Source organism: Canis lupus, chromosome 8, assembly GCF_048164855.1.
Source record: "Canis lupus baileyi chromosome 8, mCanLup2.hap1, whole genome shotgun sequence".
NCBI lineage: Eukaryota > Metazoa > Chordata > Mammalia > Carnivora > Canidae > Canis > Canis lupus.
This window is the reverse complement of record NC_132845.1, coordinates 75,859,924-75,884,327: the sequence shown is the minus strand read 5'-3', so window position 1 is coordinate 75,884,327 and position 24,404 is coordinate 75,859,924. Positions and strand designations below refer to the sequence as shown.

At 42.8% G+C, this 24,404-nt stretch overlaps 1 protein-coding gene across 15 annotated transcripts in view; it reads left to right on the top strand.

The window, feature by feature from the left end:
• Positions 1-24,404, top strand: part of CALN1 (calneuron 1) — a 529,301-nt gene that overhangs the window by 347,167 nt on the left and 157,730 nt on the right. The window contains exon 6 of one of the 15 annotated variants that reach the window (XM_072837578.1): positions 3,850-4,272. The exons of the other annotated variants lie outside the window; for them this stretch is intronic. Coding sequence (XP_072693679.1) covers positions 3,850-3,921 — 72 coding nt within the window. The 3' untranslated portion in view covers positions 3,922-4,272. Of the gene's footprint in view, positions 1-3,849; positions 4,273-24,404 lie in introns of those variants that run through there. 15 annotated transcript variants of the gene reach the window in all.

The following is a 24,404-nucleotide window of genomic DNA, read 5'->3' as shown; positions in this document are numbered from 1 at the left end:
GTAACTAGTTACCTAAGTAGGAAATGCCTTTCCAAGGGTTAACACAATGCAAGGATCATTAAAAGCATTAACTGGGGCACCTGGGTGGCTCAGTAGCTTAAGCATCCAACTCTTGATTTCAGCTCAGAGCATGATCTCATGATCTCAGAGTCATGAGATCGAGCCCTGCATCAGGCTCTGTGCTCAGTGCAAAGTCCGCTTGAGAGTCTCTCTCTCCCTCTGCTCACTCACTCACTTTCTCTCTCAAATAAAATAAGTAAAATGTTTTTAAAAGTATTAAACTATTAAATTGGGGGGGGGGGGTTTGGTCATTTATCAGTTTATTTAAAAAATTAAGAACAAGACAATAATTTAGTAGAAGTACCACTGGGTGGGGAAGAGAGGGTGAGAAAGGAGATGCTGGGGGCAAGTTCATTCTCTGTACAGAGATGCAGGGAAAATTTCACATAGCTTTCAAGACTGCCTGGTGAAAGGAAAAAAAAAAAAAAAAGGAAGGGGGAGTTATATAGGTCCCAATACTTGTTACTGCTCTTTATCAAAATAGTACACATACCTGCACAAATAAAATCGCAAAACAGTGTTGCCAGTTTTTCAAGAAAACAAAACAAAAATTAGTGATTTCTTTTTCCTCTTTGTTTTTAAAAAGTCATCGTCATCTTTTTAAACTACTAATTGAAAGAATTTTCAGGGACGCCTGGGTGGCTCAGCAGTTGAGCGTCTGCCTTTGGCTCAGGTCATGATCCCACCGTCCCACTCTCCCGTGCAGAGCCTGCTTCTCCCTCTGCCTATGTCTCTGCCTCTCGCTCCCTCTATGTCTTGAATAATAAGTAAACTCTTTTAAAAAAAAAAAATTTCAAAATGGAACAGGAAAAATATGGCAACGGACAAAATAAAGCATATGTGAAGAGCATTGCTAAAGCAATCTGAAAACCTCTTAATAGACAAATAGAATAAGGAATAACATACAGGGAATCCCCTGGTGGCTCAGCGGTTTGGCGCCTGCCTTCAGCCCAGGGCGTGATCCTAGAGACCCGGGATCGAGTCCCACATCAGGCTCCCTGCATGGAGCCTGCTTCTCCCTCTGCCTGTGTCTCTGCCTCCCCGCCTCCTGTGTCTCTCATGAATAAATAAATAAAATATTTAAAAAACAAAACCATACAATTGGTCAATACTTCAATAAACATAATCAAAACAGTTCAGCCTCACTAGAAATCTAAGAAATGTAAATTAAAATAGTTGGATAACGTTTTTCACCCATCAGATTGGAAAAGAATAAAACCAGGATAGTGCTCAGTGCTGTCAAGAGTGGGATAAAATGGACAAACTCATATGCTCACATGGTAGAAAATGTAAATTGTACAACTTTCTGGAACACTATCTGGTGATATTTAGCTACAACTTTTCAGATGTTAAATCCTATAATTAAAAATAATTCTAGGGCAGCCCCGGTGGCGCAGTGGTTTAGTGCCACCTGCAGCCCAGGGTGTGATCCTGGAGACCCGGGATCGAGTCCCACGTCGGGCTCTCTGCCTGGAGCCTGCTTCTCCCTCTGCCTGTGTCTCTGCCTCTCTCTCTCTCTGTGTCTCTCATGAATAAATAAATAAAATATTTAAAAAAATAAAATAAAATAAAAAATAAAAGTAATTCTATGTCTAAGACTTTCATATGAAATTAGAGATGTAGAAAAGGCACTTACAAAGCTGGAATATTGTACAATTATTTAAAATAATATTTTCACTCTACAGTCTGTAGCGTTTGAATGTACAGTCTAATCACATTGCTGTCGTACATCTGTTATATATCCATTTATATTCACAGACAAACACTGGAGAAAATGCAGTAATTCTGACGATGTTAATTGTTACGGATTGGGATAAAGGCTAATGGCATTTTTTTCTTTATCCTTATTTCTATTTCCTGAAATTTCTACATTAAGCTATCTGATCTATTCTGTTATTAGTCAGTGAAATTAACAAAACCTCAAGTTAACAGAATCATATTATGAAACAACTATTTTCAGTGGTAAAATAGTGGAGTTCCTAATAGACATGCCCATTGTCTTGGTAAACAAAGTGCAAAGTTGGTAGGAGAGTATAAAAGCATATAATCAAAATTGCAGCCATCAACCACCAGAAGGGAAAACGCATGGAGGCATCTGATTGGGGGCCACCCACCCAAATCTCTGTGTGGCCCTCTGTGCCCTCTGCTGTGGAAGGCACAGGAAGCCCAAGGCCAGCTGTCAGCACTCCCTCCTCCCAGCATGGCAGTCACCTTCCATCAATTAGTATGTTGAAAACCCACACTTTAGGAGAATGTCTAAATTGAACTTGGAATCAGGAAAAAAAAAAAAAAACCTGAAAATAATTTTTAAAACCTTTCCTAAATAAACTCATAACTGGTTCTTGAGTCCGTGCCTGGGATGCGCTGACAAGTGACCTCAGCCAGTAAGAGGAGAACATCACTGGTCACATTATCAGGAAAGTGCTGGCACCAGTGGCTTCATTCTTATATCTAAATAGAATCTCCCCAAGTTAGTTAAGTAGGCTCCATGCCCAGCACGGAGCTTGATGTGAGGCTTGAACTCACAATCTTGAGATCAAAACCTGAGTGAGATCTAGAGTCCTGCACTCAACTGGCCGAGCCACCCAAGACACCCTGAATCTTCCCAAATTTTATATGAAGTTCTTTTCTTTTATTCAATCTACTTACCCTCAGAGGTCTAACACACAGGGCCTGTGTGTTATGTGAGCCCTGTAGACTCTCGGGACAGCGTAGAATTCTCATCTACAGTTACCTAAATGCAGAGGACAGGAGAAAAGGAAAGATGGTGGGCTGATTTTCTCAAGGGTAGAATCTTTCATGAAAGTGCACAGGAAGCAGAGAAAGGAGCTAGGCAGGTGTGAAAGCTGATGGGGACCTCCCGGGGCCAGGCAGACAGATTCTCAAAAACCCCGCAACAAGCAGCACCCAAAGGCAGGCTTCTGCAGGGGACAGGGGTCCCTGTGCTGCAGTGTCCTGGAGACACTTTCTAAAAATAAAACACTTTATCGAAATATGATTCACGTGTAAAGCTGTCCATATTTAATATGCACAACTCAGAGTCTGGAGGGAAGTGTACATTCACGAAACCATCATCACCATCAAGGTAGATACGCAAATCTGGCCTCTTCCAGTGTTTCCTCCCCACTCCTTGTTGCTGCTGCTCCTCCTTTGTGTGTGTGAGAAGAACACAGAAGATCTACCCTCTTAGCAAATTTTAAGTACACCATATTGTTAGCTATAGGCACTAATGCTGGATGGTAGCTGTCCAGACCTCGTTGGTCGTGCGCAGCTGCGACTGTGTCCCCTGTGACCATGACCCACCCGGCTCCCCTGCTCCCAGCCCTTGGCACCCGCATTCTACTCTGCTTCTGTGGGTTTGACTCGGATGTCTCATGGAAGTGAGATGGCGCAGTTGTTTGCTGGAGACACCTTCTGACCACAGCTCCAGGGATCTTGTTGCCACAGGACAGAGTTCCTGAGGTTCACAGGCTCAGCCGGGGAGGTGAGAGGAAGGAACCCAAGCCGCCTTCCGTGGCGCGTGGGTCCTTCTCACCAAGCTCCCGATCCTCTCTCTGCCAGACTCTGGTTGCACTCCCACACGTTTGTTGAGATGCCACCTTGTAGATCTTTATCTTTTTACCATTATAAATACGATTTTAATTTTGTCATTGTAAGTTTCTAACCACTTTCTGCCATTATCAGGGTTTGGGAATTTTGGCTTTTATCTGACTTCCTTACTGAATTCTCTCTTTAGAGGTCATGTACTTTTCAGTTGATTTTTTTTTTTTTTTTTTTTTGGTTCTGTAGGTGACTTTGTCTACAGATTGCAGTGATTTTGTTTCCTTCCATCTGACACTATTTCAGTTCCATGTATATTAACGAAACCTGCTTATTAGTTATAAATGAGAAGGGTGAGATTTGATGTTGATATTAGGAAATTAACTTCTTACTTACCAACAGTTTATTTAATATGGATATATGATAACTTTTTGCAAATGTCCTTTGAATATCTCATAAGATCACATGATTATTCATATTTAACTTACTGATATAGTGATTAATAAGCTTCATAATATCAAACAATTTTTACATTCTTAAGATTAATGTTAGTTGTCATGATAGGTTGTTTTCTTAGTGTAATTTGAATTTGTAATGCAATTTTAAAATTTGATTTGACACCAATTTTGATTTCTTCATCCATATTTATAAATAAAAGTGGCCTCTAGTTTATACAAAACTGTAAGTGTCATTGTTAGGTTTTGAAATATATTGTTCTACCATGATAAAATTCATTTGTCAAGTTTCTATCATATTTTGTCACCTACAATAAATTATATACTGTATACATTTATTTATGACCTTAAATTTGAGTGGCCTAGTTCATAAAACTGCCTAGATCTAGTGGTACAGTTTTTCTTTTGGTTTTGGGGATCTTTTTTTGAGGTATTTCTTTGATGGTAACTTTTAATTGTTCTGTTTTGAAAATTTATATTATCTTAAGGAAATTTCCAATTCTTCAAAATTACTTAATTTACGAACATGTACTTGTACACAAAACCGTTTAAAAATTTATTTGCCAGTATCTTTTTACCATTACTACAGCTTTTTCCCCCTTATTTTTCCAGCTTTATTGAGAAATAACTGATATACAGCACTTTGTCAATATAAGGCATACTTCACAGTGATTTGACTTACATATATCGTGAATTGATTACCAAAGTAAGTTTGACATTGGTCATCCCACTTAGATGCCAAAAAAGAAAAATATTTTTTCCCTCTGATGAGAATGCTTAGAATCTCCTCTCTCAACAACTTCCAATTACACCACACAGCAGAGTTAACTATGGTTATTAGGTTGTACTTTATATCCCTAGTACTTATTTATCTTGTAACTGGAAATTTTACCTCTTCTTAAAAGTAAAAAAAAAAAAAAAAATTCTTTATCTGAGTATATTTGACACTCAAATGTTACAGTAGTTTCAGACGTACAAGAGAGTGAGTCCACATCTATAGATATTATGCTGTTCTCACCACAAATGGAGTGTTACAGCTTCTCTCTTATTTATTTATTTATTTATTTATTTATTTACTCATTCATTCATTCATTCGAGACAGAGAGAGAGAGAGAGAGAGAGAGAGAGAGAAAGAGAGAGGCAGAGACACAGGCAGAGGGAGAAGCAGGCTCCATGCAGGGAGCCCGACGTGGGACTCGATCCCGGGTCTCCAGGATCAGGCCCTGGGCTGAAGGCGGCGCTAAACCGCTGAGCCCCCCGGGCTGCCCTATAGCTTCTCTTAATAGTAATTTTTGTTTTTCTTATTTTGAATTAATGTATGCCATAAAGTTATTTATTTTACTGATTTTTTGAAAAAAAATTTTCTTTGTTTTTTCCCTGTTTCCTATCTTCATTTCCTTTCTGCTTTCTTTACTGTTATTATTTATAAATTTCTGTGTTAAAGGATATTTTAGGGGGGCCTGGGAGGCTCAGGTGGTTAGGCATCTGCCTTTGGCTCAGGTCATGGTCTCAGGGTCCTGGGGCCGAGCAGCACATTATTCTCCCTGCTGACGGAGGAGTCCGCTTCTCCCTCTGCCTCTGACCCTCCTTCCCGCTTGTGCTCTCTCTCTTACTCTGTCTCACATAAATAAATAAAATATATTTAAAAAAAGGATTATTATATTTAGTTCTTTTTTTTTATGAATGAAGGAATTTAGATACGACTTTCCTATTAGTACAGCTTTATGAGCACGCCGAGATTCTGCTCGGCAGTGTTACCATTTACTATGTGGTTAACATCTTCCTTCACTCAGTAGCGACCTTAGGGAATCTTGCTGAACGCGTTGTTGAATCATTTGTTATTAACTTCTCATTTTATGATTCCATGGCAGCCATAGGATGCCACTCACGTAGTCCCTTCTTCGTACGATTGTGCCCACTCCGTGGGTCTCAGTGTGTGTTCACCTTCTGCGAGCGTGGCTGGGTGTTGGGCAGACCACCTTCACCTTCACGGTGTGTAGGAAATAGGGCCATGTGCCCTTGCCACGAGCATCCCGTTAAAGCCTTGCATGCCCCGGTACGTTCCGTACCTGCTCAGGCTGTCTTGGATGGATGGTGCGGAGTGTCTCATTCCGTTTCTTTCGTTTTCTGGGTGTGTGTGTGTGTGTGTGTGTGTGTGTGTCTGATACTGTCATCATTCTTCGGTTGCCTCAGCGGCCCACTCAGCAAGTGCTTACCTTGTTGGGCCAGCGTGGTCGTCGCCGCGAGCGGCTGACACGCGTGTCGCCCCCCCGCAGTCTGTGTTCTGGCGTGCGGGGTACAGGGCAGACAGACGCTAAGGAAGCGGCTCCTCTCATCCCAGGTGACACTCGGTTCTCGGACATACACAAATGGGGCGACCACAGCAGGGGGCAGCCGGGGCGGGTGCTCCGCGACTGTCAACGGAGCGTGCGGAGGGGAGGACGAAGTGACACCCGGGCCCCCCCGGAGCATGGGCGAGCCCCGGCGTGCGAGCCCCGCGGGCAGCTCCAGGGCCCCGCGGTGAGACAAGCCCGGGGAAGACCCGGCGGGCAGCGGAAGCCTGGTAGGACAGGAGCTGGAGAGGTCAGCAGAGACCAGCCTCCGTGGGCCCTCGCAGGCCCGTGTTGGGGCGCGGGTTCGCCGGAGAGTGGGCGAGACGCCCCAAGGCTGAGGCGAACTCTCCCGCGGCCCGGGCGCCGGGCGCCAGCGCCAGCCCCTGCCCCTGCCCCGGCCCCTGCCCCGGCCCCTGCCCCGCGCGGAGCTCCGCCCGGCGCCCCGCCCCGCGGGCTCCAGGGGGGGGGGAGGCCCCGGCGGCGGCGCACGCGCACAGGGGCGGCCCCCGGCGCCAAGCTTGGCCCAAGTCGCGCCGATCACGCCTACTCCTGCCCCATTGGCCCGAGGTTAGTCACGTGGACGGCCAGGCGTCGGTCGCGTTGCCGCACCCGGCGGCAAGGGGTGTCGGGAGATGTAGTCTTTCCTCTGGACGGCCGCGTTCCCGGATTTTAAAATCGAGGGCTTCGTTGCTGTTCAGAAAGCGTGGATTGACGCTTGGGGCAGGACTCTTCGTCCCAGGTCCCAGCAAACAAGGAGTCTGGGCCTAGTTTTATGTAGAAATAGTACTCGTTGGAGTGATTGCAGCCGCGTAGTGGCGTGGTGTGATCTCCCTGCCACCGTGTGCCCGCCGCGGTGTAGGAGGGCGGGGGCGGGGGCGGGGGCGGGAATGCAAGGGGGACCTCGGCGAGCCCTCTCCGACCCGGGGAGACTCGCTGTGGCTCGCACCGGGGCGGGAGCAGCCGAGCGGGGAGAAGGGGCAGGCTCGAGGCTTGTTCTGGAGGTGGAGCTAGTCACTAGATCAAATTGTGGCATTTTCGTTAGTATCCATCATTACCGTTTATGCCTACAGAGGGCCTCTCGGCCCATCCCCCATTTTTGTCTTAAACGCTCCTTTTCTGATGTTAATATTAACTTCATCTCATTTCCATTTTATTGTTGCTACCGGGCATGTCCATATCCATCCTTTTCCTTTAAGAAATTCCACTCTTTAAGTACCCTTCTCTTTAAAAGAATCATAGTGTCAGTTGGAGAGAATTTGTCTTTTAATAGACAGATTTAATAGAATTTAGCTTTGATCCCTTGGCAATCCTTTAAGACTGGTGTCTGGTCGCAGTTCAGTGGGCCTATATTATCATTTTCATTTTAAGCAATGTCCTTTGTTTTCTGTCTTTTGCTATACTGATTGTTTTATATGCTTTATCTTTTAAATGATGTTATAATCCTTTTTACTTTTATGAAATATGCAGTTAAAATAATATTTGTCTGAATTATCAGCCAAAAGAATAAATGGCTTCTGACTTTTCCTTAACACAAAATTCGGCTTATATTTATTCTCTGATTTCTCTCTTCACTCATATATTCTGTCTTTTTTAAATTGTTGTTGGAATAGTTATAGATTCACATGCAGTTTTCAGAAATAATTTAGAAATATCGCAAGTAACACTTACTCAATTTTCCCGTAAGCGGTAATATTTTGCAAAGTCATAAGACAGTATCATAAGTGAGGATTTTGATACTGATAAAACTCACCAATATTCTTTGCCTTTCCCCAGTTTTACTGGTACCCATGTTTGTGTGTGTACATGTTTACTGCAATACAGTTTTGTCAGATGTGTAGGTTTGTGTATCTGCCTCCACAATCAAGAGAGTGAACAGTTCCATCTCAGCCCACACCCCCAGCACTCTCCCTAACTGCTGCCAACCACTAATCTATTTTTCACTTCTCACATTTTGTCAGTCAAATACTTTTTGTAAATGGAATCCTGCAGTATGTGACCTTTTGGGATTGACCTTTTTTCACTCAGCATCATATCCTTGAGATTCATTCAAGTTGTATGTATCAGTAGTTTGCTCCTTTCTGCTTGGAATACTGTATCACGGTATGGATGTACCACAGTTTATTTAACCATTTACATGTGAGGGACGTCTGGCTGTTTCGGGTTCTTGTTCTTGGCTCTTATGAAGAAAGCTGCTGTTAACAGTTGTGTGAAGGTTTTTGTGTGAGCATAAGTTCTCATTTCTCTAGAATAAATGCCCTCAAGTACAGTTGCTGGAGCATAAAGTAATTGTGTGTTTGTTTTATAGAACACTGCTAAATGGTTTCCCAGCATGACAGCTGTATTTCACATTTTTACCAGCGATGTGCAAGTGATCCAGTTTCTTCATATCCCTACCAACTTGAGGACTTAACAGGAGCCATGCTCCTAGGTGTGTAGCGATATCCCACTGTATCATTTACATTCCCGTGGTGGCTAATCTTTTCCAGTGCTTATTTACCATCTATATGTCCCCTTCTGTTCATGTCTATTTGTGTCTTTAGCTCATATCCTCATTAGGTAGTTGTTTTGGTTTTGTTCGGTTTTACTGTTGAGATTTGAGAATTCTTTATGTATTCTAGGTGCTACTCCTTTGTGACATAGGTTGCTTGTGAGTATGTTCTCCCAGCATATCTTTCTTTCAACTTATCTTTCTATCCTCTTTGCTTTTGGTATCAAGTCTAAGATCTCTTGGCCTAGGCCTGGATCACAAAGATTTTCTGTGGTTTTTTTTTTTTCCTAAAAATTTATATAGCTTAAAATTTTACATATTAAGTCTGATTTTCTATTGAATAAATCTTTATATGCATATAGACTTCTATCTAAGACATATGTAATGTATTACATATATGTGCCTTTTCTTTCTGTTGTTCACATTGCAGTGAACTCATGATCTGTCTTCAAGTTCACTTTTTCTCTGTCATCTCCAGTATCCCAGCAACTTTTTAATTTCTGCAATTGTATTTTTTTACTTCTGTAATTTTCATTTGATTCTTTTCAGTAACTTCTATTTCCTCCTTAAATTATTTTCATTTTTTCACTTGTTTCAAGAGAACATGTGATCGATTATTGAAGGATTTTTTATGATGCCTTCTTTAAAATCCTTATCAGATAATTCCAGTGTCTGGTTCATATACATATTGGTGTCCATTAAGTGTCTTTTCTCATTCAAGTTGTGATTTTCTTAGTTCTTCAGTTGATAGGTGATTTCCTATTGTATCCTGGATAACTTGCCTAATATACTAGTGGACGCTGGGTTCTATTTACATCTATTATTTTTAGGGGCAGCCACCCTGTTTAGGATTAGCATGCAGGTCCTGGCTTACTTTCGTGGGCCATGGTTCTAAATGACAGTTTCATTTTACACCCTTTATGGTGATGGTTTAGTCTGCTTGGTTTATCTGGTGCTGCAGGGTCTCCCACTCATCTGTCCTCATGCTGCTTGAGGGGTGGAAAGGGTTTTCTTGGGCCAGGATTATGGGTTTCTCTTTTTGGGGGGTGGAGATCCTTAAGCAAGAGGCTTCCTAAGTCAGGTGCCTTTTGTGATGGGATTCTCCCCTAACTGTGGAGGACAAAGAACGCTTCCCAGGTCAGGTGCTTATCGAAATCCACTTAATCCAATGGATGTACAGTGAGATCCATCTTACCGCTGACCTCAGTGTTTGGGCAGAGGTGGAGAGTCTCAGGCCCGCAGGGACGGAGGCTTCTTGGGCTGGGCCATTTGTTTAGGTGGAGGGCCTTCTTGCTGGGGCCACCCTATTATATTACTGTGGGAATTTCAGTCCTTCCAGGGAAGGAGAGCATTTTCCTGAGCTGTTTATCATTAGTGGGGCTCCCAGTAGATCCCCATTGCCCATTGTGGGTTTGCCTAGTTTTGTCTGAGGAGTTCTCATTCAATATGGGGGAGGAATGAGCCTACCCATGCTGCCTTCCATTGCTAGGTTTGAGGGACAGGACACATCGGATCTGGATCATCTCCTCCCAGTGGGTGGGAGAATGTAAATGTTCTGTCACCGTGTTGTTCTCCAATGCTGGCTCCCAAACGGGTGGTTCATCTTCCTCTTAGCACCTTGGAGAGTTCTCCTTTGGCCGTCACCTACTTTCTTTTCATGGGTTATAGTGGTATTGGCAGGCAAGTGGGGAGAAAGGGGTCTATCCCATGTTGTCCCAGCTACAAGTCCACTATTATTAAATAGCTCTTTTTAATCATTAGGCATTCTTTTTCCAGAATATTTTTAGTGTTTGTGTTTAGTTTTGCATCCGTATTTACAACAGCTCATTTTACCTCTCTCTAAAACATTTTTGTTTACATTATCATTTCTTTGTACTCTAAATTTATTTTTGAGTAAAGGTTTTGTTTATTTACATATGGGGGAGAGAGCACACATGAGCAGGGGGAGGGACAGAGACAGAGAACCTCAAGCACACTCCATGCTGAATGAGAGGCTAACACAAGGCTTGATCCCCTGACCCATAGGGACCATGACCTGAGTGGAAGCCACGGTCAGTCACTTAACCAACTGAGCCACCCAGGTGCCCCTATACTCGAAATTTCTTATATTCGAATTGTGAATTATAGTTCTCTCAGTTGGCGGGAGAACTTTTTTGTAATTTTTCATAGTGGAGATCAAGGGATTACCCAAAAGACCTGTTTTCAAGCCCTTTGCAAATTTGAAGAGATCCTTCTGTAACTTTGTTCACAAAATAAAAATATGGTTGAATATACAGTTCTTGGGACATGAAATGTTCACTGCAGTATCCTGCAATCATTTCTCATAGAATTTTATGTAGTACCTTACTCTTCCAGATGCTCCCTGGAGGGAAAACTAAAATTCCATGATCAAATAAATTGTAGAAATGTTTCATACTTCAGGCAGTTCATTTCTTGAAGTTCCAGAAAATATATCAGCTTCATGAAAACTCTGATATAGCCTTCATTTGACAAACTTGTCCAATTTTGTTTGGCCTATTGTTTCTCAAATGATGCAATGATGATGATGCACTTTCTTTCTGTGCTTTGCCTATTAATATTTATATCCTCAATACTCTCAGAAGTAAAAAACAAACAAACAAACAAACAACTAACCATGAATTAAATAGAGGGATGTCTGGAGTGGACCATCGGGACAGGAGCAGAGCCTCAGTGATGTCATCCTGAAGCTTGGTCTTTTGTACCCCCATCCTCAGCCTGCTGGAGGCTCACCTTCATCCATGTTGCCTTCTGGCAGAAGGAAGGTTGCTACAACTTTGGGCATCAGAACCGTGTTCGCAGTGGGGTGACGTGGCAGCAAGAGGCCTTCTTTGTGCTGATTGTTCTCTGAGTTTATAAAGGAAACCTTTCTCAGAAGGCTCCTGGCAGGTGTTCCCTTTACATGTCATTGGTCCAAGCAAAATCACATGCTTGCTCCCAGCCACAGCGGGACTTAAGAAGATGGATACCTGGCAAGGGGGGTATGATGGCTTGCCCACCTTAGATCTGTTCTGATCTACCCTTGAGGCTTGACTCATTGGTCTCCCAAATCAAATCAAGTTTCTCTAAGAAAGGAAGATGGGAGAGGAGTGGTTGCTGGGTATGCCACAAGTGGTGCCTGCCACAATCTTCCTCTAAGGAAAGTGGCAGACATGATACACCATCAGAAATTCTTTCTGATGTGTGTTCACCAATTTTTGTGCTTTGTAGAGAAGTTGGAGGACAATTTGTTTTATGTTCCTTGTAGAGAACCTGTTTTGTTCTATCTGACACTTGTAATTTTTATTTATTTAAAATCATATGTTGAGCAGAATGGGTCTTTTATTACGTGGCCTGGATCTTAGGAAGCTTTTCTGTTATGTCGACTTAGTCCTTCTTTCCACTGGACACAACTTTCTAGCATTCTCTATTTAATTATTGCTTTTGCTCTTGTTTTGTTTTTCTCCTGAACAACAGACAAAATCCTTAAGTTGGACTTTTCTTTCTTTCTTTCTTTCTCTTTCTTTCTTTCTTTCTTTCTTTCTTTCTTTCTTTCTTTCTTTCTTCTTTCTTTTCTTTCTCTCTTTTTTTTTTTTTTTTGTCTTCCTTTCTATTTGTCAACTTCTCTTTTTCTGTTTCATTCCTTTCCCATCCAAGGTCTGAGAACTAACCCTAGTCTGCTGATTTGTAGAGTGTATGTCCTGCCGGATATGACCTTCAATGTAAATTTAGTTTTGCTCCTGGCTTTTGAGTTCCTTAACATTCTCTTTTCTCTTATTGAATTCCTTTTCTGTTTCCTTATTTCAACGTTTTTCTCCTTCTGTGGCTTGCTCTTTTTTTAAAAAAATATATTTTATTTATTTATTCCTGAAAGACACACAGAGAGAGGCAGAGATGAGGCAGAGGGAGAGGCAGGCTCCCTGCAGGGAGCCTGATGCAGAACTTGACCCCAGGACCCCGGGATCATGACCTGAGCCAAAGGCAGATGCTCAACCGCTGAGCCACCCAGGAGTCCCTGTGGCTTCCTCCTTCTGTTCCACTGTGACCAAATCCTCTTGGATGTTTCGAAGACTCTAAGATATTTTAAAGCATCATCATTATTTTGTGAACAGTGATTTTTTTTCCTTCTTCATCAGGGTATTATTTCCCTTGTTCTTCATTGTCTTTTTGAAAGTACTATGCTAACTTTTTTTTTTTTTCCTAATCCACATTACCCCAGTGTCCTGAGATTTGTCAGAGCGTGGAGGTAGTTTAGTGTGGCTTTCCAACTTCTCTGGGAGTGTGTTCTTCCTCCTCTGGCTCAAAGGGTATGGCTGGTGATTTCTTTCTACATCTATTCCAGGAACATGGCCCTTCAGTGGAAATTTCTCCCAGATTTTGGCCTGTGTTCTTCTCTTATCTTCCTTTCACAGTTGGTACTGACTATCCTTCCTTTTTATTTATTTCTGCATGTATTCTTTGGGGAAATTAGAAAGGAAATCTAGTCTGACTCTGGGCCAGCACTCATATCCAGTTGGTGGGTACTTGCAAAATCCCCCGAGAGGCAATGTTCAGTAATAGGGAAAAGCACGGAGCTTCCTAGTTAGTAGTCTGACTCCCAGCTCTGCCTCCTGCATGCTGTGTGACTGTAAGCCCATCACTGTACCCCTCAGAGCATTGACTCCCTCAGCTAATAGGAATAGCCAAGTGACAAGGTCTCTGAAAAGATAAAATAGGATGGATACTACATCTGAGGTGCATGACACACTGTCACACTCACTGTGTGTTCAGTCCCCTCCCTCCTGTTCCCAATGCTCTGCAGAGAAATAGCAAGCATCAAGTTGACCTTCTGGTCAACCAACTCTTCTCTCGTGACCCAGGTTCTATCTGTGCCTGGACCCCATTCTTGCAGCCAGGGCATACTTCATATTTAGAGATGCTTTCCATATAGACTGTGGTCTTGGGATGCTCAGTAGTCCCCCACCACCCCTTCTGTGCCTGGCAGGACACTCCCAGGCACTTCTTTTTGAGAAGCAGACTATAAAGTTGGGATCCCAGGTGGTCTAATTTCTAGATCTGCTCCTTATAACCTATGGAACCATAGTCCAACTCTTTCTCCTTCTCTCTGATTCCTTTTCCTCATCTTCAAAATGGGGATAATGATTTATCTGCCTCATTGGGTTAATTGAACTGTGTAAACCCTTTAGAATGGTTCCTGACACATGGTAAGTATGGTATCCGTGTTTGCTGTGGTAGTGCTAATGGTAATGATGATGGTCATGATGATGGTGATGCTGATCATGATGGTGATGATGATGGCAGCTTTCACCATCATCATTAGACTCTCATGCTGCAGACTCCCACATCTGGGCACACCATGTTCTGCAATGCAGCCAATGCACTGCCACCCCTCCCCTGCCCCGCCGCCTACACTCCTGTGACTGTTGGACCCCAGGGGTTGGTTCTGATTCCCCTCCCAACTTTCCCTCCCTATGGCAGTCACCTTCTCTATGCCCAGGTATATTCACCTAGCATTGTGGCAGATGAGAGGATGGAGACTTAAGAGGCCCTATCCTTGGAGACATCGAATGGGAGACAAGCCCACCATCCAAGGAGATTTAGACATTTATCTGCCCAAAGGCAAGAAACTGAACTGGATGATCCTTCAAGGCCGTGATTCTGTTCAAAATCCTTCAAAGACTCCACTTCTCCCTCGGGACAGAGCACAAATTCCAGAACACTGTACCATCTGCCCTGCTTTCCTCTTCAGCATCCCCAGCCATCCCCCTCACAAGCCTCCACAATTACACATGGTCCTGACCACATCATACTTCCCCGCACCTCCACACCTTCCCACTGGCACACAGCTTTGCCAGGACAGCCCCTCCCTTCCCGCCCCCCTCCCTGGACCCAGGGAACCCTTGTGTCCCCCACCCTGTGGCACAACCTCTGTATCAGTTGGTCCTTACTAAGGAAGCACACCCTCTGCCCTGCCACTGGCGCCCTGCTCCTGTCCTTAAAGTATCCTGTGTCAGCTTACCTAACAGCACACAGGCCACCTGCTTGAAACCAGCAGTTTCTTATAGTAAGAGGATGCCCAAAAAGCAGCACTTGGGACATCAACAAAGCACAACTTTATTTTTGTCCCCTTTGCCCCTTTAAAGTGTATCCAGTTATAGCCATGTCACTCTGCTCCTAGATGAAAACTCTGGTGGTCCTGTGACTTTTTTTTTTTTTTTGTCCATGAAAAGAGACTCTTAAGAACTAAATATTTTACTCATACAGGAAAGTACAGAGCAAATATACCAGGGTGTTATATAACAAGTCACCCATATTGAACAAATAGTAACAATATTTGCTTCAGAATTTAGGAAATTAAATATTAGGGACTTGGCTTCTCTTATTATGCTAAAGTTGCCTTTTATCTTCTCATATTTTTGTACATTTGCTGTGTGTGTATGTTCTGTAAACAGTAATTTGTTTTACAGCTTTACATAAAAGGTATCAACAGGAGATGATACCTGGCTGGCTCAGTCGATGGAACGTGGGACTCTTCATCTCAGGGTCTGTTGAGTTCCAGCCTCACATTGGGTATTGGGATTTCTAAAACAACAAAAAACCTTAAAAAAAGGTATTAACAGGAGGTGACACCTGGAGCCCCCTTAAACTGATATAGCCTTAAAATCAAGACTTTCATTTCTACACAACCAGATTCGCACACACTGTGGGTCTACAAGATCTTGTCTTAAAATTTCCTCTAAATGGAGTAATACTGCAACTAGAATGGGTGTTTATTTTTATTCAAGAGACTTTTTTTTTTATTTATCCATGTTGCTCTGTATAGATTTCGATTATTTTAAGTCCTGAAGAGCAGTCCATTGATAGCAGCTATCATTGATAGCTTCAATGTCATGTTATTGGTCATTTAAGGTTGTCTGTAAGTTTTCAGTATTGTAAGTAGTACTGCTATTGCAATCCTCTCAAGTCCCTGTGGATGAGTATCTCCAGAGCAGATACATGGAATTGGAACTGCCCTGGTGTGGGGAGGCACATCCTCAGTTCCTTAAGAACTGCCAAAATGTTTCCTGAAGAGCTGGCTTCAATTTATAACCCCACCTGTACTTTATGTGTGCTCCTGCTTACTGTATCCTTGAGAACTAAATCTTTGCTGACATGCAGAATGTGAAATTGTGTTTTGTGGTCATTTAATCTTGTTCTGCCTTTAATACTGGAGAGGGTGACCATTTCCCCCATGTGTATCGGCCATTTGGTTTTTCTCTCTTGTGATTTGCCTGTTCATATTCTTTGCCAAATTTTCAATTTGATGCTGCATCTTCTCTTGACTCACTGTTCTACTCCTACCTCTGGGTGACTCAGTGCTCTGGGTAATAGCAAAGGTAGAGAAAATAATTTAAGCCTATATTGCTGCAAACTCAAGCCAAATCACCACAATTCCAGGAGAGAGAGAGCTTCCATCTTTCCGCGGTAGAAGTATCTAGATGAAATGAGTAAAATGTAGTGTGGCTGTGTAACTGCAGGATTTGCAGTTCCATGGTTTGTTTTTTAGACTGGCTCTGCCAGTATCACTAGATGCTGAGACCCATTAGCATTACTCAGATTGTCTTCTGGGCTTTCAGGGCCAAGTGAACCCTGTTACATGTAACTCAGCTTATTCCCCTTCATAACATCATTCTTGCTGTTTTGGTTAGGTGACTCTTGAGGGGAGCTCACTAAATCTCTCTTCAGATTACCACTTCATTGGGTGAGGGGGTCGCAAGGTTAGGGCAACCCTGAGGGATTACACACCTTGCAGCCTTGATCAAGCATTTACTTCTACTTGGTAGGATCCCTACTATTTTCTTGGCCTCCTCATTATATGGCCACACTTCTGCCTGCTTTCTCTTGCTCTCTTCTGTGCCCTCCAGTAGGATCCAACTCTTTCTGCAAGGCCTGACTGACCTAGTCTCTTCTCCCTGAATCTGCTAAACTTTGCTGACTAGGTAACCAGGTCATTTATCTTGACCTCCTTGTAAGAGGTTATTCCTTTGATTCACTGTTTATACCTAATAATCTATAGAAAATTTTTGAGATTAGTTAGAGATCCATCTATTTCATTAGTCTTTTCAAACTAATATTTTTTGGTTTGGTTTATTATCTACCTTTTAGATCATAATTGACTCATGTCTGCTCTTTGACATAGTTCCATTCTATTTCTTTTCAACATTTCTGTATTATTTTTTTTCTTGGGCCTGTCTTTATAAGCAGCAGATAGCTAGATTTTTTAAAAAAAATTCAACCAGTAGTCTGTCTTTAAATAGATAAATTTAATACACTTTATGTGTAGGGGTCAGGGAGGAGATTAGAGACACCTTTAGAATCATTTGTTCTATCCTTGTTTTGTGTTGCCTGCTTTTGTGTACTATTGGACAGATTGCATTGTCTTACCTGTTGAACAGATAATCCTCCATGCTGCCACCCACCCACACACCCTTTTTCTTTCCTGATTTGGAAGCTCCAAATTTCTATTATTTTACATTTAAAAATAAATGTTTTAACATTTTGTTTTTTTACAAAGTTCAGAATTATTCAGTGTCTCTATGATTCCCGTAAGTAAGACAGTGGCAGGGTCCCGTCTCAGCAGGGAGCCCCACCCAGGCTTCCCATTTCATAAGGGGAGGGGGCCGGTTCAGTTTTCTGTTCCCAGCAGGACAGGAACCCCCTGCTACCTCTGTCACTATACCTAAAGCAAGCAGGCTCTCACATTCAGTGCAATTTGGTCTCCATTTATGTGCATTGGGAGGATAGGCTAGTTGGCAAAGGCCTGTCAAGAAGGGGTCTCACAGGACCCCACAACCTCTGCTGCTCATCTCTGGAAGCATAGCTGGTGTTCCCTCCAACTCTCAGTATTTGGGCCATGGTTGCTCCTCTGCCAACCCTATAAAGAACTCTCTAGAATCCCTGGGTTTTTGCAACACTGGCTCAGATTCAGGATCCTGGGTAAATACATCTGGTTGGACATAGAAGTGGGTTCAGATTCCCACTGAGACACTTACGCTGGGAAAGTTTCCAGACACAAGAAGGAAATTCAGATTCTGAGCCTATACTTTGCTTTCACACACATCCTTAGTAGTAGCTAATATATGTATTAGTTGGCTTTGCTGTGGTTCATGAGTGGATAGGCATGAAGACAGACAATTTTGTTCTCTTTGCATTGTGTTTTGTAAGCACTGTGGTACATGCATCTATCAGGTCAGCCCCTGCAAGTGTCCATCACCCTTGTGACAGGCCTGCCAGGCTGAGTGCCATATATCAGCCCCTCTGACTGTAAAATCTGGTGGGAGGAAACAGGTTTACCTGGTTGTAAGTCCTCATCAAATGCACATATTTTCAAGTACGATAAGTGTAAAATGCAGGACGTACTTCACCTCCCATTTCTGGGAACACCTCAGCCCTTCCCCTGGCTGGCTCTCCTTCCCCAGCTGATGTGAACCTAGGAATCTGCAGATGCAACCATTGTTCATAGACAAAATCTTCTGATATTTCTGCATTTGGGGAGAGAGCAGCTCTGGGAGAAAGAGCAGAGCTCAGTACTGGGAGAATGCAGTCCCAGACTATCCCCTTTCCTTTCCTCTCTAATGTAAGGGCTTCCTGGGATGGCCTGTCCAGCTGCCAATTTGCCTTTTGCTCTGCTTCCTTGTCAACCCTGCTCAGAGACACTGTGTTCTCCATGACCTTTTAGTCCTCGCCATGACCAGATGAGCAGCCTTATTTTTTACTTTTATACATTTCACAGTACTTTATCCTATGCTGTATTTGTTGTTGTTCTTGACTGAAATCATTATCCAAAATCATTGGTTGACCTAGGCCCAAATACTGACCCCCCGCCCCCGCAAAAGGTTTAGGTTGAGAATCCTCTAAATCAGTTGTGCACAGTTGAAAATTGTCTCTCATGGAGCGACTAAGTCTGGTATAATTGGAATATTCTCAAGATTTCAAATATAGGCACCTTAATGTAACTGATAGTACTGTGTTTCATACTGGAATTGATATCATAAAGAGAAGATGAAGGAGCAAGAGACATAGAGGAGGGACCCAGAGGCACAGAGCCTTCAAGAACACAGTGTTTCTCATGAAGCACATGGTAGACGTGGGGTATTGATCATGTCAGAAAAATTAACAAAGGATGATGGATGGGAGAGAGAATATAAATATTGGTTCTGACATTGGACTTAAAATTCATTCTTATTTTGTATTTTTAAAATTGAGATATAACTAACATGATATTTTATGAGTTTCAGGTATATAATGATTCAATATATGTCTATATTGCAAAATGATCACCACAGTAAGTCTGGTTAACATCCATCACCACATATAGTCACCATTTTATTTTCTTGTGATGAGAACTTTGAAGATCTATTCTCTTAGCAATTTTCGAGTACACAATACAGTATCATTAACTACAGTCACCACACTGCACATTACATCCCCATGACTTGTTTGTCTTACAACTGGAAGTTTGCACCTTTTTAAAAAAAAAATTTTTTTTATTTATTTATTCATGAGAGACACAGAGAGAGGCAGAGACACAGGCAGTGGGAGAAGCAGGCTCCCGGTGGGGAGCCTAATGCAGAACTCGATCCCAGGACTCTGGGATCACACCCTGAGCCAAAGGCGGATGCTTAACTGCTGAGCTACCAAGGTGCCCCTGTGCCTTTAAAAATATATATATTATTTGCCAGAGAGAGAGCACAAGCAGGAGGAGCAGGAGAGGGAGAAGCAGGCTCCCCACTAAGCAGAGAGCCTGATGTGGGACTCAATTCTAGGACCTTGGGATCATGACGTGAGCTGAAGGCAGACACTCAACCAACTGAGCCACCCAGGTGCCCCAGGTTTGACCTTTTGACCCCCGATCCCCCTCACATCCCCACCTCTGACAACCATCAATCTGTTTTCTGTATCTACAAGTTTGGAGTTTTGTTTGTTTTTTAGATCCACATTTAAGTGAGATCATGTAGTATTTGTCTTTCTCTAATTCACTTAGTGTAATGCCTTCCAGGTTCATCCATGTTGTTGCAAATGGCAAGATTTCGCACACACCACATTTTCCTTATCCCCTCATCCATCAGTGGACATTTAGGTTGCTTGCATGTCTTGGCTATTGTAAATAACAGTGCAATGAACATAGGGGTGCAGATGTCTCTTCAAGTTAGTGTTTAAACTTTATTCTTTTAAATGACCTCAAACTCAGATGCCATGGACCAGAGGAATCAATGTCAGATGGATGGCATACAAATCCAAAAACATAGCTCAGATTCCCTACTAAGCATGTGCCTCTGCTGTGGTGCTCTCTCTGGGTCTGCTTGTTTCCCATGGGTCTGCCCAGAAATGCACATCTATATATGCACAGCAGCCTTCTTTCTGATGAGAGGAAATTGAGCTAGAGACTGATTGGATTCAGTGGAAGGCCCAGTTGATGTGAAGCCCCAGTGTGGGCTCCTGGCTGGAGGGCAGGCCCTTTCTTCCCCAGACAGAAAGAAGGTTAATGGGAACAGAGAACAACAGATTTCAGGGCCTTGGTCCCTGCTCCTGGAACTGCTGCCCAAACAGACCCTGTGCTGGCTTCCAAGCTAATTGCTAATCTAAGCAGAAGTGCCCCCATCCAGGCAGGGGTGCAGAGCCACGAGTAGAGCCAGGACCAAGTTGTGACCTGCTTCTCTCCCCGCCACCCCGGTGCTGGGAAACTTCTTTCCAACTGACAGCAGGGCTGGGGAAAGAACACCTGCTCCCACATTTTCCAACTCATAGCTGTCTCTGCTGATGGCTTATTCCTCAGAACTTGCTGGTCTCTGCCCACTTACTCTTGCCAACTCATCCAGGTCACAAGGTATCATGTGTCACTGTTGTCCACCAAATCCGGTCTGAGAGCCTTTTGGGATGGAATGATCAGTTACAATAGTAGCAGAAGAAAACACCCTAAGAAATCAGTGGAGCAAGTGCCCCCCTGCCCGGGAGAGCTGGCCGGCCATTCATTCCTGCCCAGGAGCCGAGAAAACAGCACTAATTGTTGTGTCCTTACAGCAAGGCTGATCCAATCCATAAAGACGATCAGCATGTTTACTGCATATTTGGTTGAACTGTATCCATTCAGACTACACAGGCAAGGTCAGCCTGAATTAGTTAGAGATATCTCATTACATAGGCATTTTCAAGAAGTGGTGATTTTTTTTTATCACAGTATTTCACCATATTTTTATGTATCTAGGTAATTGGACTTAACTGCTACTTTTAAAAAGTACCTTTAAATGGAAGCTCTGAGACACATTGATAATTAGCATCCTTTTACACCCTCAATTAAACTGCCAAAGTCCCTAACACTTTTCTTTCTTCTTGAGTTACTTAAATATAGCTCTGTAATTTTATTTATCCAATTTGTTTGCTCCGGCAGCTCTTCTTCAATAATGAAGAGGAAGACTTAGGTCATACTCGTATCAAATCATCATAAATTCTAAAAATCTGCCAAGTCCAAATTTCTTAATGAGGGCTTTAGTTTATAAATGCATCTTTGGTTTCAAAAGCCTACATTTCGAACAAGGAAAAAACACATTTCTGTTCAAACCACACAGTAAGTTTGCTGGGTTCTGGCTCACAGACCCGTATCTACTAGTTTATCCATTTATTCTTTGGTGCAAACATCAGAAACAGGAAACACTTGAGGCAGAACTCAACTTTCAGGAAATGCATCTGGTAAGTAGTACAGGATAATTTTTTCAAAAATGCATCGGGCACCTGCCTGTGCTGGGTGCTATGAGACCACAAGCGTGAGCTCTCAAAGGGCCTACCACCTGGTTTGGGGATGGCGTGAGGGCTTCGAAGGGCAAGCATGGCTGTGACCTGCTGGGCATCTCTTGGGGCTCCGTGCTGGCAGCGTGATCAGTCCTTTCGTGAGCTAGCATGTGATGACTGTTCTGAGCTGCAAAATCTGCGTAACAAACAGATCACAAGAGACTGTGCTCCGGCCTTGTGCTCCGCAGGTCTGCAAAATGAGCTTCTCCTGACTGCAGCTGAGGCAGCCAATGATGCTTGATTGCTTTACAGGAATCAAATTAGGAGAGTGAAAATGCCTGTCAGTCACCGCTAAGCACACGTGCTAGGGAAGCTCTAAATCAAAAGCTGTCCGGTAATCAACGAAGAGTAGCTGATTAAAATCTATTAAATTCCCCAACTTAGAAATTGATGGTTCCCTCCCTGCACACCTTCTAAATCTCATCTGACAGTTATGTCTGACATTATTTATCACATGTGACAAAATACTACCAGAGAAGAGGACGCACCTTTGACCAAATCATCACACTTGGGCTGGTTTTTTCTGCACGCATAGAGGTGCCTCAACTTTCTCCCAGCAGACATAAATAGATGAGAAGGTAAAAATGTTCTCCTTTCAGATAACAACTCAAACAATAAAAAACAAAAAACCCTTCCATAAAATGATTCCTCCAAAGGCCACATAACTCGAAGTCTGTTGGCCAAACCACTTTGAAGTCAGATATACACAAAATTGGTTTTCCTCCAGGCATGCAACAAAATGCAAATACCCACTACTGAAGCTTCCTATGGGAAGCTCAGAACTAGCTGAAGGTCAGTGTTAAGTGTTGGACCTGTGTATCCACGGAAGGCTGAAGATTTCAGAGATATGAAAATTCTAATATATCACAGTCCAGATATCTGGAGGCCATTCTGCATCCATTTGTTGGATTCACTTATGGGTATTAAACCTACATTCACCAATTTTTAGTTAGATCGAACTTGGATAGACCACTTAAATGCTCAGAACCTGTTTCTACACCTGTCCTATGGGGATAATGATAGGCCACAGCTTCTTGCAGTCATGTGGATCATGCAACATGCACATAAAATACCTACTTTGGAACTTAGCACATAGTAGGTGCTCAGTAGATATTTGCTGCTTTGATTTCTGCACACTTGCTCTAAAATACTAATGCTGCAGTGGAACCTTTTAAGGTCTGTGAAATTACTGACATGAACCATCTTGCCGTGGAGAATTATCTTTGTGGTTTGGGGAGGATGTTAATACCTGGTGAGGCAGCTAGTGCATTCTGACATCATCTTTTGTCTCCTCTTCTTTTTAAAATATTTTATTTATTTATTTGAGAGAAGGACAGAGTGCATAAGCCAGGGAAGAGGCAGAGGAAGAGGGAGAAGCAGACTCCCAAGTAGGGAGCCCAATGCGGGCCTTGATCCCAGGATCCTGGGATCATGACCTGAGCCAAGACAGATGCTTATCTGATGGAGCCATCCAGATGCCCCTCCTTTGTCTCCTCTTGTTGGTGACTCCCCCCTCCTCAGCTTTATTGAGATATAATTGACAAATAACATTGTCCAAGTTTCAGGTGTACAGTGTGATGATTTGATATACGTATATATTGCAAAATGATGACCACAATAAGGCTAGTTAACACTCTAACCTCACAGAGTTAGCATTTTTTGTTTTTATTGTTGTTGAGAACATTTAAAATCTACTCTCTAGCAACTTTCAGGTATACAATACAGTATCATGAACCTTGGTGTGTGGAAAGATCCCCAGGACTTACTTATCTTCAAACTGGAAGTTTGTACCTTTTGACCACCTTCACCCATTTCTCTCACCCCTAGCTCTTGGCAACCACCAACACTCTCTATGAATTCAGCTTTCTTAGATTCCACATATGAGTGAGATCTTAAGTATTTTCTTTCTCAAACTGACTTCTTTCCACCTGGTACCCTTTGGGGTCATCCATGTTGTTGAAAATGGCAAGATTTCCTTCTTTTTGATGACTGAAAAATATGCCAATGTATGTCACATTTTCTCCATCCATATATCCATTGAGAGATGCTTACATTGTTTCTATGTCTTGGCTGTTGTGGGTAATGCCGCAGTGAAGATGGGGGTGCAGTTATCTCTTCAAGACAGTGATTTTCTTTCCTCTGGGTAGATACTCAGAAGCGGGATTTTTAATGGTATTTATATTTTTAATCTTTTGAGGAATCTCCATACTGTTTTCTATAGTGGTGGCACTATGGAAATCCTCTCTAGCTCTTGTGATCTCTTGTCTTTTTGGTAATGGCCCTTCTAACACTTGTGTGGTGGTGAGAGCTCACTGTGGTTTTGACTTGCATTTCCTGATGATGAGTGCTGTCGAGTACCTTTCCATTGTACCCGTTAGCCGTTTGTATGTCTTCTTGGGAAAAAATATCTCTTCAGGTCCTTTGTTTTTCATCTCTCTTCTACTGTACCTTCCAGTAAACACACTGATTATTCCCCCACTTCCCAGCCTTCTTCCATATTTATGTGTCTATGATTCCCAGTCATACTACAGCATCATTTTTCCTCCCCTTTGCTCAGTTCCTATCTTGCTTATTAGTAGACCTAAAAGGCCTTCAGGGTGTTTCTCACCAATTACATGTGTCTATTGGGAATTGTTGGTGAACTGACCCTGCCTTGGAATTTAGGCATTCAAGCCAGCTTGAAATTAGCTCTCAGTTTTGCAGAAC